General features: G+C 33.5%; 1 protein-coding gene across 1 annotated transcript; it reads right to left on the reverse strand.

The window, feature by feature from the left end:
- Positions 1-8,996: 8,996 nt before the first annotated feature.
- LOC129945169 (uncharacterized protein K02A2.6-like) lies at positions 8,997-15,889 on the reverse strand. The gene is made up of 5 exons (XM_056054829.1): positions 14,553-15,889; positions 13,510-14,505; positions 9,686-10,146; positions 9,330-9,499; positions 8,997-9,227 (listed from the first exon to the last, which is right to left on the reverse strand). Exons 1-5 carry the CDS (start codon positions 15,887-15,889, stop codon positions 8,997-8,999), a joined length of 3,195 nt encoding a protein of 1,064 aa, XP_055910804.1.
- Between the last annotated feature and the right edge of the window lie 998 nt (positions 15,890-16,887).

Consider the following 16,887-nt stretch of genomic DNA (forward strand, 5'->3'; position numbering starts at 1 on the left):
GTCTATTGTCATGAACTTTGAGCTCCTGGGCCAGTTGGATCTCGTAGGGGTGCAGGCCCAAGTTCCAACGCAAAATTCGATTTGAAGTCTGCGAAAGGCCGAGTTCTTTTACATGGCGATTGAAAACCCCTTTAGAAAGAGAGTCAATCACCTTAAACATTTCCAATTTGCATGTGAAAACAAAATAGTTATGTTATCTTAGTAACGTCGAAAAGTAGTTTTTATTAAAGTTGAAAAATGGGTAAAACTATTTTGAGAACTCAGTACACAGACACAGGACATTTTTTAACCAAATTGTTTTTGTTGAAACATAAAAAACAACACATCATAGGATCACATCGATCATTTATTTAAATAATTTTAAAGATTGCATTCATTTAATTCACCTTAATATTGGGACTTAAAATTTTACATTCACAAATCATTTGTGTCAAAGTATCATACACATTATCTGATTCGTAATTTTAGCAGTTTCTTTTAAATAACTTTTATTTTTTACATATTTGATATACTTATTTTTAGTTTACTCGTGCCATTGTCTTTTATATGTTTGATTTTCTTATTTTTTGAATATTATAACCGCGTCGTAAATCTGTTTTTAAATCACTCAAAATGATCCACAAAAATGTTTTTTGTAGACAGGATATAAATATGCAGAGTTTTTCTGTCTGCTTACTATCTGTAGAAATTAGCTGCTGCCAAGATTAAATCTTGTAAACTAAATCATGAAAATAACCTTTTTACAAACCTTAAGCTTAAATTAATGTTTGAACTTAACAAGCTTAGTGCTCACGTCTGCATGAAATGCACCATCCAATACAACTGGTTTAGTTTCGTTGAAGAAGTGTTAAGGTGTTACATGTTTTAGCACCACAACTAATTGTAATAAATTAGTTTGTTATTTTTCTAATCGATAATCCCATTAAAAATAAAATGTACAGATCAGGTGGCGCAATAGTCCTTAGATAACCAGGACCTAATGACTAATGACAACTCTCAATCATTCCTGTGTGCGAGTCATGTCAGGGATGGAGGGGACCTACAATTTTGAATGACGAATCCGATCGGTTAATTTGAGAAAGTATTTTTTATGGCTTAAGATTATGACAGCAATGTTCTCTTGGAGGACTTGTAAATTCCTCAAAAAAGGCAGTACCCGTGAAAAAAAACTTGTAGGTAGCACAGACAGGGCTTGAGCTCAAGACCCCATCGAACTAGGATCTGCTCGAATGATTTGTGTGCAAAAATTATTGGTCTGTCAAAGTTTAAAGAATGGGGATGAACTTATCTGAGAGATAGGAAAACTGCCAACAAAATACGTAACCTTTTTTTAGCAAACATTTTCTGCAACTTAGTCAATGCTTAGCGATCCTAACGGATGGTGTTAATAACAGTTAATTTACGTCACAATATGACATTTGATAGATCAACAATTTCTACCTAAAGAAAATTCTTGCACAAAATTTGTCAGGGGGAAGTTATTGTAATCTTTTGTAAGCGCTCTCTAATGATCAAATTTGTATGGAGTGGAACAGCATTTGGGCAAGAGTTAGCAGGTTTGGCAAGGTTGGGAACAGACCTAATGTATTTTTCTATGTATTTACGAACCAAAAACGCTAGGAACTTGAATTAAATTTTATATAATATATTGTAACATGATACCAAACAGGTATATTTTTTGAAAAAAATCAATATAACGGTTTTTTTAAAAATCAATAAAACTGAAAGAAAAATTTGTCAACTCCAAAATTTTACGACTGAAATATGATTTCATCTCTAAAACAATTTTGTGCAACGAAGAATGATGTTTTTGACATCTGATAAAATTTTGAGAAAAATCTAATTGACAGTTTTTTTTATAAAAAATAAAAATCTAAAAAAAAAATTACTCAAAGTTCGTAAAAATTGAATATCGTTTCAAATATCTTTTCAAAAACTTGAAATTTACGCTTCAAGCTTATTTTAACTTACAAGAAATATCGTTTTCAACATTTTGAAAAATGTTGAGAAAAATCGAATTGACAGTTTTTTTACAAAAAATAAAAACGTAAAAAATAAAATTATAAAAGTTGGTAAAAATTGATTTTCGACTCGAATATCTTTTCAAAACTTTGAGACATTGGCTTTAATTTACTTTTATCTTTCAAAAAATCTTGTTGTCAACATTCAGTTAAAGTTTGAAAAAAAAATCAAATTGATAGTTTTTTTTACAAAAAATTAAACTCTAAAAAAAAAACAATACTAAAACTTCGTAAAATTTACTTTTGACTCAAATAGCTTAAAAATATTGGCTTAAAACTTATTTCATTTCAAAGAAAATATTGTTTTCGATATTCAGTAATTTTTATATAAAAATCCAACAGTCCGTTTTTTCATAAAAAATAAAATCTACAAATAATAGTACGCAAATTTGGTAAAAATTGATACGAGTACATATATACAAACTTTTAAGCAAGACAAATCTAATGAAAAAACACGTTGGTTAATCTTCACAGACTTCTTTATTACAAGTAAGGTTAAGTATTCATTATAATAGATATAGGTATTTACATTTGGTATAATACATAAGTTGGTATAAGTTGGTAATACTGACTGTAAGTTTTACATACATATTTGATACATAGATGGCTATAAATAAAATAGGGTATTGTGGGGTAATTTTGATATAAAAATAACACCCCCACTATATCAAGATTACAATTCAATAATACCTAATTTTTCAATAAAATCATAATGTTTCTGAGTGCATAAACTTTTTGTTAATAAATCAGCGGGCATATCAGCTGTAGGCAAATAACTAATTTCAATTATTTTGTTTGCAACAGTTTCTCTTACAAAATGATGTCTTACATCTATATGTTTAGATCTATTATGAAAGATAGGATTCACCGCCAACTTCTGTGCACTCTGATTGTCATTATACAATTTTATAATACATGTTTTTTGTGTTATTTCAATGAGTAAATTTCTTAAATATATAGCTTCTTTAGAAGCTTCAGATATAGCCATATATTCGGCTTCAGTACTCGATAAGGCAACTGTTTTTTGCTTTCTACTTTCCCACGAAATTGCAGAATTATTTAACTTGAAACAATAACCAGTATATGACTTCCTATCTACTGTGTTACTTGCCCAATCGGCATCTACAAATCCTTCCAAATCTGCATTTCCGTTTACATATTTTAATCCAAAATTTTTAGTTTTTTGTAAATATCTTAATATTCGTTTAGCATAATTCCAATGTATTTCTGTAAAACAATTATTAAATTGACTTAAATAACTTACTGAAAAAGCAATGTCTGGCCTGGTCAAAACAGATAAGTACATTAGGCTGCCAATAAGTTTTTGGTATGGAAATTTAGATTCACATTTATCTCCTTTAGATATATCTAATTTTGCCTCCATTGGAGTTAAAGCAATCTTGGAATCAGACATATTAAATCTATTCAACAACTCATGCACATACTGTTCCTGATCTAATGTTATAACACCTTGTTTTTTATCAATAATAACTCTCATTCCTAGACATTGTTTCACTTGACCTAAGTCTTTTATATTAAATTTAGTATTCAAAACATTTTTCAAATTATTTGTTTCACTTGAATTATTTGAGAAAATAAAAAAATCATCAACATATAATGCCACAATAGTTTTAGAATCTTTTTCAATTTTTGTAAATAAACATGGTTCTAATTTAGACTTTTTATAACCTAATGCTTCAAGATTCTCGTCTACCTTTTTATACCACGCTCTTGAGGACTGTTTAAGGCCATATATGGCTTTTTTTAATTTTAAAACCTTTTTGGAACTTGAAACTTCAAAACCTTCCGGCTTATACATATATACATCTTCCTCAAGAACACCATTTAAGAAGGCAGTTTTTACATCTAAATGTCTTATGTCAAAATCTAATTTAGTTGATAAAGCAAATAATAATCTTAATGTTGAATGCCGAACTACTGGCGAAAACGTCTCATCAAAATCAATACCTGGTTTTTGGGTATATCCCTTCGCCACCAATCGTGCTCTAAAGCGAATCTCGTTCTGACAGTCTACTTTCTTTTTGAAGACCCATTTACACTGCACAATTGTAGCATCTGTAGGTGCATCCACCAGCTCCCAAGCATCGTTTTCGTCGAAAGACATCAACTCGTCTTTCATCGCTCGCATCCAATTTTCCTTATCTGGTCCATTCATAGCTTCACTCAACGTTATGCAGCCACCTGTGCCTGGAGAATTTGCAACACACATATTTGTATAACCAAAACGTTCAGGTTCACGCCTCGTTCTAGTTGGTCGCGTTTCATCTGTAATAGTTGCAGGTTCCGGGATCTCAGAGGAATCTTCTGAATCGCTTGCGTCATTCGGTGAATGCTGTGGCGTATTGAAATTATAAGCATCTTCTTCCTCCTGCTCTTCGTGTTGGAGTGATACATCGTCTTCAAGCTTGACATCAGATTTGTTGTTTTTTGGTTCTAAGTCCCCCACTGAAACTGAATTTTCTTCGTTCGGGATTTGTTTTTCGTCAATGTATACGTTTGCAGTTTCTTCAACAGCAGCTTCCATTATGATAACATCTCTGCTTGTAGTAACTTTGTTGTTTTGAGGATTGTATACTCTGTATCCCTTAACACTTTCTGAGTATCCAACAAGGATGTGCTTTTTGGATTTCTTGTCCCATTTAAGTCTCGTTTCTTTTGGAACGTGCACCATCACACAGCTACCGAAAATCCTCAGATTACTCACATCTGGTTTACAGCCAGTCCAAAGCTCAAACGGGGTCTTATCTTCTAGACCAGAGGAAATTGACCTGTTCCTCAAGTACACTGACGTGTTGACGGCCTCCGCCCAAAATCTCTTCTCAAGCTTGGCATCAAAGAGCAAGCATCTTGCTTTCTCTACGACGGTACGGTTGAGCCTTTCACAAAGCCCATTTTGTTCTGGAGTATACGGGTTGGTTTTCTGATGAATAATCCCTGTGCTCCTCAAGAAAGCATCGAATTCCTTGCCACAGAATTCACCACCATTATCCGTTCTAAGCACCTTAATCCGTCTGCTCTTCTGGTTTTCAACCATTACCTTGAATTCTTTGAAACAATTAAACACTTCGCTTTTCGATTTTAAGAAGTAAACAAAAGCCATGCGACTATAATCATCTACAAGGAGAAGAAAATAGATCGATCCACTGATGGACTTTGTCTCCATTGGACCGCATACATCTCCATGTATTACATCTAGTACGTTAGTACTCCTAGTACCAACATGGGAAAATGGCAACCTTGACTGTTTTCCCTCACAGCACACCGCGCATGTCATCTTACTTATGCAGGCCTTGCTCGAGTATGACATACCTTCAACAGCCCCGCTCTTCATCTTATTCATATCTACTGTGTTTATATGTCCTAATCGTCTATGCCAGGTCTCGGCAGTAGCCACAGTCGAAGTTAGTAAGCAATTATAAGAGCTGATATTTAGTTTGTACACACCATTTGATAAATTAGCTGAAGCAACAAGTTCATTTTGCTGGTTGTAAATATAACAAGCATCACATTTAAAACTAACTTTGTTTCCATTCTTTATCAGCTGACTAACTGATAACAGGTTGGTTGTAAGTGATGGAACACACAAAACGTCACGCACAGTGATATCGTAAGAGCATTCATTGCCTATAGTGGTAATTTTGACATCTCCAGCACACAACACTTGTACCTTTGATTCATTCGCAACAATTATCTCTCGCATGTGACTCTGATAAGAGGGATTCTCAATCCAGTCTTTATTTGCAGTCATGTGCGCGCTAGCACCGGAGTCGACGTACCAATCGTGCTTACTAAATCTTCCACTTAGAAACACAGCACTAAAAGCATTGGACTGTTTTCGTTTGCCGTCTGCGAACGAAGAATTTGGACATTGACTCTTGAAGTGCCCTGTTTGCTTGCACTTATAGCATTTTATCATTTTGGTGTTCGAATTACTGAATGACTCGTTCTTTCCAGTCTTCTTACCCCGCTGCTGCCAGCCTCTACTCGCAAAAGCACCACCCTTAGCCCCACCGCTTTCTGGTTCCATATCCAAGAGCTTTGTTTTTATGGAATCCGTGGTGTAAATTGTTCCTGAGTGTTCTAGCGCCATTATCATTGGAGCAAATCGTTCTGGCAGGCCTGCTAACATCAATGCTGCTATCCACTCATCATTGATATCGAACCCAGTACCTCTTAGCTTCTGTCCAGTCTCGATGATTTGAGTGACGTAGCTGGTCATAGAATCAGAGTTCTCAAGTCGAATTGAAATGAGATTTCGCAATAAACTGATCCTTCGAGAAAAACCTGAGTCATCGAACATGGTTTTTAATTTTTTCCAGAGATCTATGGATTTATTAGCATCTTTAATGTGAACATATAATGAAGGATCAATTGTTAAAATTAATTTGGCCTTAGCTTTTGCATCATCGGCGACCCCAACAGTCTTCCCAACTGTGATGCAGTCTAGCATTCCTTCTAAGATAAGAAAATTCGCGGCAGCAAAAGCCCACTCATCGTAGTTCTCGCGTCCCTTTAGCTTAGGAACGTTTAATGCGTAATTAGTAGCCATTCTTGTGAAACTCAACTTTAATTATTTTATTTAATCAAAAAAAATTGGGTCTGGGCCCATAACCTAATGAAAAAACACGTTGGTTAATCTTCACAGACTTCTTTATTACAAGTAAGGTTAAGTATTCATTATAATAGATATAGGTATTTACATTTGGTATAATACATAAGTTGGTATAAGTTGGTAATACTGACTGTAAGTTTTACATACATATTTGATACATAGATGGCTATAAATAAAATAGGGTATTGTGGGGTAATTTTGATATAAAAATAACAAAATCGACAGACGGGATGGGAAGTTATCAGTGTGTGTCGCATCCCAGCCTCTTTTTATTGTAAGTTATGTGCCTCTAAGTAGCTCACTTGTTCTATATCTGATAATTTGTGTGTCTTAGGTGATTTTAATCTATCTAAATGTTATTTCCATTTAATATTAAACAAGATTGATTTTTGTATATTCTTTAAACTTAGTGCAAGTTAATCATATCGATAATTCTTTAGGAAAAATATTAGACTTGATTTTTATATGTTGTAATGAAATCAAAGTTAATTAAAGTAATGCACCTTTTTCTCTTTTAAACAAATCTATTCATCATTTAATTTTCAGAGGTTTTGAATCGTCGAATTTAGACTCCATAGTTGAATTGTTTGCTAATTATTTCAGATCCGTTTATTCTCATTCAGGATTTAATAATAGTTCACTGAACAACATAATAAGTAGGTTTGATATTGGCTCGATCCAGTTAAGTATTGAAGAAGTTATTTCCGGACTGAAATCACTTCAGTCTAATTATAGTTCTGGACCTGACGGCATTCCTTCGGCAGTGTTAAAAAATTTTTGTGATTCCATCTGTGCTCCTTTACTAAGAATATTCAACAAGTCCTTACAAGAAGGTATTTTTATTGATGAATGGAAACTTTCTTACTTGGGTACTATACACAAATCAGGTTTTGAAAATGATGTAGAAAATGATAGGGGTATTTGAAAAATCTCCGAAATTCCCAAATTGTTTGAAAGAATGGTGAAAAAAAGCTTGATTTTCTTACAAGTGAATATTTATCAGAAGTACAGCATGCAACAAAAATTTCAAGTGGACGCAGTACGAGTATACACTGACTTTAGTAAAGCCTTTGATTCTGTGAACCACCAAATTTCTGAAAAAAACTTGAGATTTTTGGATTCCATTCTCACTTTCTTCGTTGGTTATCGTCATATGTATCTAACACCACAAGTTAATATTAGAGATAAAAGGAAATTCAGTATACATCAGGTGTCCTGCAAGGCAGTCACCTAGATCCACTCCTTTTCATAATGTTCTTTTGTTGGAGTCTGGCAATTCCCTCTCCTTTGACATTTATTTTGCGCCATATGCGCCCTCTTGTATTCATATCTTGTATTACTTTTTATATTCAAAGTTCAGACATAAAGAATAAATTCTTTACTTCATTTTGTATTTTCAATCCAAGCGGACGCATTTTTTACTTATAACTCTGATATCTTTAACGATATTGTTTCGGTCTTTAATTATTATTTCTTTTTCCAGAAAATCTCATATTTTGTTATTCAACTATGCAATTGAATCTGTGGATTAAGATAAGGTTTCAAGTATTAAAGACTTAGGAGTTATTCTTGATTCCCAACTTTCATTTAAAAGTCATTAAGATTATTTGTGCCTAAGACCAACGCCCTGATAGGTTTCATAAAACGAAATGAAAAAGACTTTAAAGATCCTTTTGGAATACGCAGATGTTATTTGGAGTCCTATTTATATAGATCATTCAGATCGGATCAAAAAGATTCAAAGACGGTTTACAAAATATATATTTAAGAAAATGGGTTGGAACTTTAATCCTACTTATAAGGCTAGATGCCAATTACTTGGAATAAAGTCGTTACAATCAAGAAGAAAAATTCATAGTGTAATCCTTATTAGAGACTTGCTATGCTACCATAGCAAGAAGAGATGGACATTTAATCTCTTCTTGCCTTGGTACCAATCTATGTTCCCGCTAGGTCTAAGAGAGCTAGAGTCTCCTTATTCCAAAGAATTCATATGACAAATTATGGTAGTAATGAAACTTTATCAAGATCTATTGAATATTTCAATGAAGTGTCTTCAAATCTTGACTTTTTTAATCTTAATCGTAATAAATTTAAAACTGAAGTATTATATATATTTGTAGCGTTGTTGTCTGTTGTTTTGTTTGGATGCCGATGATAAAACACGTCTTATTGATTTGAATATCTTTATTTAACTAACTGAACTCTGGTATTAATGAGAGTATTTGATAACTCCGTTTTGGTATAAAAGTAGTGCCAAATACTTCAAACATTACATTTTCTCCCTTGCTTAATAATAAAAATAAAATAAATATTTACATAAGTTTGTTTTCTTAAAAAAATTATTCTAATATGTAATCATTAAAACGCATCGGTTTCTTCGATCTAGTACTGCGCTTGTGTTCATAGCTTAACTGCTGTGGTGAAATTGGTGGTGTGGTAAAAACTTCAACTTCCTCAGCTTCATCTCTGTTGTTTGTATCTGTGGCAATGTTAAAATCAGCTGGTGTTGATATTGGAAATTGTTGATGATTTTCAGAATATTCAGGATTCGTTTCAATTTGTTTTTGGTGCTTATAATTTATATAATTTTTATTTACGGGTCTTCTTGGTATGCTTCTTATTTGCTCAATGTTAGACTTAACAAATTTCTTGAAAAATGAAGAGTTTCTTACCAATATTTTGGTCTCTCCTTCTCTTCTGGCCCAAACTTGCGAACCGATGATTTTGATGATATTCATTGGCTCAGGATCATACGGAGGAGTAAGTTTATTTACTTTTCTCTGCTTGCAGAGTACCTGATCGCCGACTTTGAATGCTGCTGGTTTGGTGTGTCTTCGTTTATCTGCGTATTGTTTATTTTTGAATTTATTGTTTTGTTCTTTGTTGACAATTTTTGTTGTTTCCTTGTTTAGTGTTGGCAGAAAATTATTCATCTTCCTGTTGAACATCAATTCGAACGGAGATACTTCAGTTGTTGCTTGTGGAGTGGACCGATAGTCCATCAAAAACATGTCCAGTTGTGACAAACAATTATGGTGTTCTAGCTCGGATGATATGAGTGACTTTTTGATTGTTTTTACCATGCGTTCCGCTGCTCCATTTGCCTCTGGCCAATACGGAGTTGTTTTGTGGTGGTTAATGTTCTGGATATCCATGAAATCCTTAAACTCGTGACTGCTGAATGGTGGTCCATTGTCGGATTTCAAATTTAATGGAGTACCGAATGCAGAAAATATTTTTGTTAAAACTTTCTTCACGTCCGAAAATTTTGTTGATTGTATTTGTTCGATGAATGGATACTTCGAATACTCATCGACCAAAATGAGTAAGTACTTCCCATTCGGAAGCGGTCCAGCGAAATCCATCGACACTTTTTCAAATGGTGTTGATGCTAGTTCGACAATTGCAAGTGGTTCACGATGGTTTTGATTATTAACTACTTGGCAAATGTGACACTGTGCTACGGTTTCTTCTACTTTTTTGTCGAGACTTTGTATATTAATTTGTATAGTACTATCATGAAGCATAAAATTTTGGTACGAAAGGCGGACCATGGGGGCGCTGCCTGTACGAAAATTAAGTGTGGAATCTAAGAGCGATTGGAAGTATAAAAATATTGAAATAAATTAATAAAATAAATTACTCAAATGTAAACAAAAATCAGTCGTTGCCAACGTTACCTGAGATTTGTTTTATTCATACTTATCAATGTATAGAAGGTATGCATATACAATACATTTAGTTGTATGTGTTTTAGATTTGTTAGCAGAAAATTGTATTCATTTGATTTGCTATTTTTGTGAGATCTGAAAATTTAAAAGCAACGTTTTCAAATTTAAGTTTTGATACAATGCTTCGTTGTCATATTTTGAATGTTTCCATAGCAAATACATTCGATGAAGGTATTTTTTAAATTTGTTTTTTTTTTTTTTGTATTGTAACATAGTGGGTGGGTAGATATGTAGAAAAGTAAGTATTAAGGAGGTTGGTGTGTATTAAGTTGAATTGTAAGGACTTAAGTCGTTTCGTAATTGGAGTTAAATCATGACTCAAGCTAGAATTAAACAATCAACTTAAAGTGCCAACGCGTTGACTCTGTGACGTCATAAAAACATATAAATATTCTGTGTCAACGCACGCACCGTAAACGTTCACAGCGTCAATACTTTAGATGTTGACTATCACACTATTAGACAAAATATTTATTAAAGCCAACGTTATTTTTATTTTTTTTTTTCATATTAGGGTCTGAAAGAATGTTAAAATTGGTACAGTGTAAGCATATTACATAATTATTGTGTGGTTTTTAATTATTGTAGATCTGCAAATGACGACTTTTTTACGTCAAAGAGTCAACGCGTTGACCGTTTACTTTTTCCTGTAATATTTTGCAGTGCGAAACAACTGTTTTAAAATTGGAAACAAATGAGAATTTATGCATTTTTACCTATTTTAAGACATGTTTTTCTATATTTATCCTTTTGAAGTTAAAAATAGGTACATGAATAAGTACGGTAGTATGTGTTTAGGTTGGAAGGATTAATTTTGTTAAATTTATGTATTAAACTAAAAAGGTAACAAAATTAGTTTAAGAACCTACTATACCCCTCACCTTCATTTTGGTTGTTTCAAAAAATGGACAAATTGCTAAAGATTACTACACTATCTTCTTCGTGCTTCTTGCGTTCTTAGGAAAAAGGGCAAATGGTTTTGGTTTGTCAGGTGTAATTAATTTTTTAAGTAATCACGTAACAAAAATGGCATTCTAATTTTAAGGAATTTTATTACGGAATAAAGATTAAAAAACCTTAACATTGAAGAAATACTGATCAAATTTCAAATCAAAATTAAATTAATTTTTTATTTCTAACTTAATCTTTGTCAATTTTAATTTTCACCTGAATTACTATTGATTTATTTGTATGGTGCTAACATCACATCTACTAAAAAGAGTTTTTAAATAAGTGACCATTAAAGCTGTTATTTGAACAGCGGCTGGGATGCAACCCACACTGATATCTTCCCATTCCGATTAATTACTTAACTGTTGGATCTTAATAAAAATTAGGTAAATCTCGCAAATAGTATTTTCTTTGGGATTAAACTAATTTAAAGCCAATGTTTTTAATTTTTGAAAAGGTATTTGAGTTAAAAGTACTTTTTTACTTTAGTTTTAGTATTGTTTTTTTTTTATATATTTTATACAAAAACTGTCAATTCGATTTATCTCACCAGATGCCAAAAATGTTATTTTTCGTTGCATACTATTATTTTGAAGATAAAATAATTTTTTGTTCGTAAAATATTCGAGGGGACAGCTAGTTTTTTTTAGTTTTTGTATTTTTTTACGAAAAACGTTTATTTTCCAAAAATGTATTGGTTTGGTATCACGTTACAATGTATAATATAAAATTTAACTCAAATCGCTAGCGTCATTGTTGCACCTTTTTTTTAATTCTTTTTCTTATTGCAATGGTGAAAAAAGCACCCACTCAATTTGTTTGAGAGTCCTTTATGCATGATTCTTCATCATTATCTGAAGTCAATATCTCCATTGGTTCTTGAGCTATGGAGGACGAAAAAAAGTTGCAGAACTTACGGAAGTACGGACTCACGGACGTACGTATACACACACGCATATACATCTCTCTCTAAAAATCGTTTATTTCGACTCTTGAAATGTCAACATTTTCAATTCGACAAATCGGACCAATTACAATAACTTCCTATGGGAAGTTAATAACATTTGAACTTTCTCAAGAAATTTCTGAAGTAATGTACATTGTATAAGTCATTCTTTTTATCTCTAAAAGAAAACTAAACAAAAAATGTTCCCACTATAATTAGCATGGTTTAAAAACATGTGTCTCATTTAACCTTAATTTTTCTAATTGGCAACCACAAAAAATTTATATTCTAATTCTTATTTTTTATTGTTGTGTTTTATTTTTTTTATTTTCTTCATTCCCAATCAACCAATCAAAAAACAACATTATACAAAATGTAAATAATAAATTATAACAAAAATGTCTTGCATTGTCTCCCTCGAACTTTCGCTGAGTTTGTATACATTCTTTTCTAACTTCTGTTTTTTTAATAATCTGGAAATTTATTATTTTATATTGGAATTCTCACTCATTTTTGCAACCACCTCAATACATTCCACATGCAAAATATGTGGAACGAATTGTTTAGGAAGTCGTAAAAAGATGTCAGGTCGAGCGTTCCTTCTTCATGATAGTACTATTAAAATATATATACAAAGGTCGAGATCAGGAAACCAAATTTTTGTTCTTAGCAATTGTTTTGTTTTGACTATTCCCATGTGAGATTTATGTGCTAAAGCGATGGCACATTGAACTAGATTTTGGGGCAAGAGTATCTGTGAACCTTTAAGTACACATCCCTCTGCTATGGATAATTCTTGACGTACACCTTTATATCTGGATATTTGTTTGCAGTTCCATTCGCTGTTGTTGTTGGATGTTATTGCTTTGATGAGAAGTTGGGTCTTGTTCTGTTTCTTGTTGTATTCTTTGTAGGGAGATCGCTTTCGGTAGTGAATTATTGATGATGAAATTTACGTACTGCTCCATTATGTTGTTTTTGTTGATGTTGCTGTTGTTGTTGGGGTGTCGGGAAAAGTAGTCTGCTGGATTTGAATTGCCTTGTTGATGTTGTATATTGAAACTAAATTCTTGTGTTTTGAGTAATAGTCGCTCAATTCTGCTTGTTGGTTTTCACAGAGGATTTTTGAAAATGCTTATCAACGGCAAGTGATCTGTATGGAGCGTGAACTTAGTCCCATGCAGATAGATCTTGAAATGTTCCATTGCCCATGTTGCTGCTAACATTTCCTTCTCTATTTGACTGTATCTTTTCTCGACCGCAGTAAGTGCATGGCTTGCATAAGCCACGATCTCATATCTCTTGTTGTGGTATTGCGACAAAATACCGGAAAGACCTTCAGGACCAGCATCGACATGTAGATGTGTTGGCTTGTTCATGTCGTAGTAGGCAAGTTTTGATGCATCTCCCATGAGCTTCTTCAGGAAAATTAATGCTTCTTCGTGCTTCTTCTTCCAAACGAACTCTGTGTTTTTTTTAATGAGTTCCCGTAATGGTTGGGTGTGTGTTGCTAGTTCTGGAAGAAAAGGCAAAGCAAAATTCAACATACCAAGGATGCTGCGTACTTCTGAAACGTTGTTGGGTGTTTCGAGTTGTTCAAAAACTGCTACTTTCTCGGGGTCAGGTTGGATGCCGTCCTTTGAGAAAACGAAACCGAAAAACTTCAGCTGCGGTTGGCTGAACACACATTTTTTTTCGTTGACTGTAAGGTTGTTTGCACTAAGTCGTTGGAATACCTCTTCAAGTGCTTTATCATGTTCGGCTTGCGTTTTCCCATAGATGAAAATATCATCACTCACTTTTAGGACGTTTTCGATGTTGTTGAGCGTCTGTCGGATAATATCTTGGAATTCTTCTGCTGCTGTGTTGACACCGAAGTTGAGTCTTTTGTATCTGTAGACTCCACAGTGTGTGCTGAAAGTCGTGATGAAACGAGATTTTTCATCCAACTCGATTTGATGGTATCCTTCGTTCAGATCTATTTTGCTGTAGACTGTTGTGCCATTAAGAGATGTTATTATGTCTTGCAGAGTTGGTGTTATTTTTCTGACACGTTGAATGGTTTTGTTAGCTGCTCGCATGTCAATGCACATCCGAATAGCTGATGGGTTGTGCGGTTTTGGTACAATTACCACTGGTGATACCCAAGGTGTTCGACCCGTTGCTTTTTCAATGATGTCTGCATTGAGTAGGCGGTTAATTTCGTCTTCAACTGATGGTCTTAAATGAAATGGAATCCGACGGAAACGTTGTGCGACTGGTGGTACTTCTTTGTCGATGAAAAGATGTATACTTTATGTTTGTTGTGTTTCCCGATTCCTCTGAAAACTTCAGGGTATTTGTGTTTGATGTTGAGATTGATATTGTTTGATAACTGTTGAACTATGTGGATTATGTTGAGTTGTTTTGACACATTGTAACTAAGTATGGATATTGCTTGGCTGTCTATTACGTAAACTGTCTCGGCTATGGAATGTTGTTTAAAAGAAAGACTAACAGTGAATTTTCCTATTATCGGCAGTGAAGTGGTGGAGTTATAAGGAATTATTTGTCCTGTATGTTTTGTTAATGTTGGTCTGTGTATTAGTTTGTTGAATATGTTGTTGCTTATTATTGTTGCTGTTGACCCTGTATCAATTGTGAAGTTCGTTGGTGTTTTGTTGATGGAAACTGTTATGGTTGGCAAATTGTTATTAGTAGCGTCATTTATGTTGAATATAGAATCTTGTGTTTCATCATTTTCTGTTTGTTTCAAGTTGTTTATTTTCAAAGAGTTTGAAGAATTCGATTTCATGCAGACTTTAGCAAAATGTCCCTTCTTCTTGCAAAAATTGCAGAAAATATTTCTTGCTGGACATTGTTGAAGTCCACCAGAATGCCAGTTGTTTCCACAGTTCTTACAGTTAGGATTCTTGTTGGAATATTTTTGTGTTTGCGCGCCTTTGTTGTTTGAGTTGGTGTGCTTTGTGTTATGACGTTGTCTCGCTCTTGCAACATGATTGCATTGTTCTGTTATATGTTGCTGTTGCGCTTCTATTTTAATTGAGTGTTCCTCAGACATTTCAATCGTTTTTGCCTCTTCTAACAACTTTTGAAGTGTTGGCTTTGTTTGGAAGGCAAAATCTCGCAATCTATGCGAAGTTGTTGTGCATATGATTTGAGACTTGATTTCTTTGTCTCTGTCTGAGAATTCGCAATTGGAACTCAATTTCAAAAGACGTGCATAGAACTGTCCAACTGTTTCGTTGGGAATCTGTTTTGCCTGCCGAAAAGAAAATACTTCGAATTCAATGTTTGTTTTGGGCGAGAAATAATTCGATAGCTTTTGTTTCGCTATCTCGAAACAGTCCATCTCGACTGTTTTCCTCACGCCATTTTTATCGAAGGTTTCCTTTGTTGTTGTAGTCGGCTCTGGCAAATTATGGAAGATCTCGAAAACATCTTCACCCGCATAATGCAACAATAATGCCTTTTGTCTTTCAACATTGTTAATATCGCTCGCTATTAGGAAATTTTCAAAACGAGCAATCCATTTCTTCCAGCGATCGCCAGCGTTGGTTGGATCGTCGTTGAGGTTGAAAAATGGAATTCTTCCACCCTCCATGTTTTTATGTTAATAAACTAAATTTATTTGCTATAAACTCGTACCTTTTATTCTCGTCGCCAAATGTAGCGTTGTTGTCTGTTGTTTTGTTTGGATGCCGATGATAAAACACGTCTTATTGATTTGAATATCTTTATTTAACTAACTGAACTCTGGTATTCATGAGAGTATTTGATAACTCCGTTTTGGTATAAAAGTAGTGCCAAATACTTCAAACATTACAATATTCACTGTTTAATTTGCTCTTGGAGTGTTTATATCTGTTAGCTATAATATTGCTTGTAGATTAAATAAAACAAAAAAAAAGAATCATTCCCAAATAAAGTTAAAATGTGATTTTCGAGGTTTCTATTCTTAAACGTTGGTAGGTTTGACATTTTGCGTAACTTAAGATTAAGTTTAATATTTCCATGTAACTATTTTTAATTACTTGTGTGTTATTGAAATCAAATGACGTATCAACTATCGACTATCGAGGCCCCGTATGGATTATTGCCTATTAGAATAAAATTTCAAAAGTATCTTGCTAAAAGGCCTTGCACATGAAAGCGAACAACGATTGAAAGAAGGGACGAACAAACGTGATTTTATACATTTCAAAAAGTCAATTTCAAACAAAAACACATTTAAATTATAAGAAACCAATTGACACTAATGTTAGGATAATAAAATTTGCATTTTGTTCTCTAAAATAAAAGAATTTTGTAAAAACAATTTGGTAGTAACGAATTACACTGAGGTTGCTACGAACTGTCAAACTCTATTCGAGTTCCACTTACTATCCACACTGCAACGAATAAATGGTTGAGGAAGATATGGAGAAAATGGTAATTCAATTCGTCGCTGTATGCGACGAAATAAAACCCATGTGAAAGAAAAGTCAAAATATGCGAACATCCACAGTTCGCATTCGTAGTTCGTAGCTTATGTGCAAGATGATTTAGTCTTCCAAAAAGGATACTAATGCAAAATTCCAGTCATATTTCTTAGTTTTTTGT

The sequence above is a fragment of the Eupeodes corollae genome, chromosome 2 (genome assembly GCF_945859685.1).
Source record: "Eupeodes corollae chromosome 2, idEupCoro1.1, whole genome shotgun sequence".
In the NCBI taxonomy this organism is placed as follows: domain Eukaryota; kingdom Metazoa; phylum Arthropoda; class Insecta; order Diptera; family Syrphidae; genus Eupeodes; species Eupeodes corollae.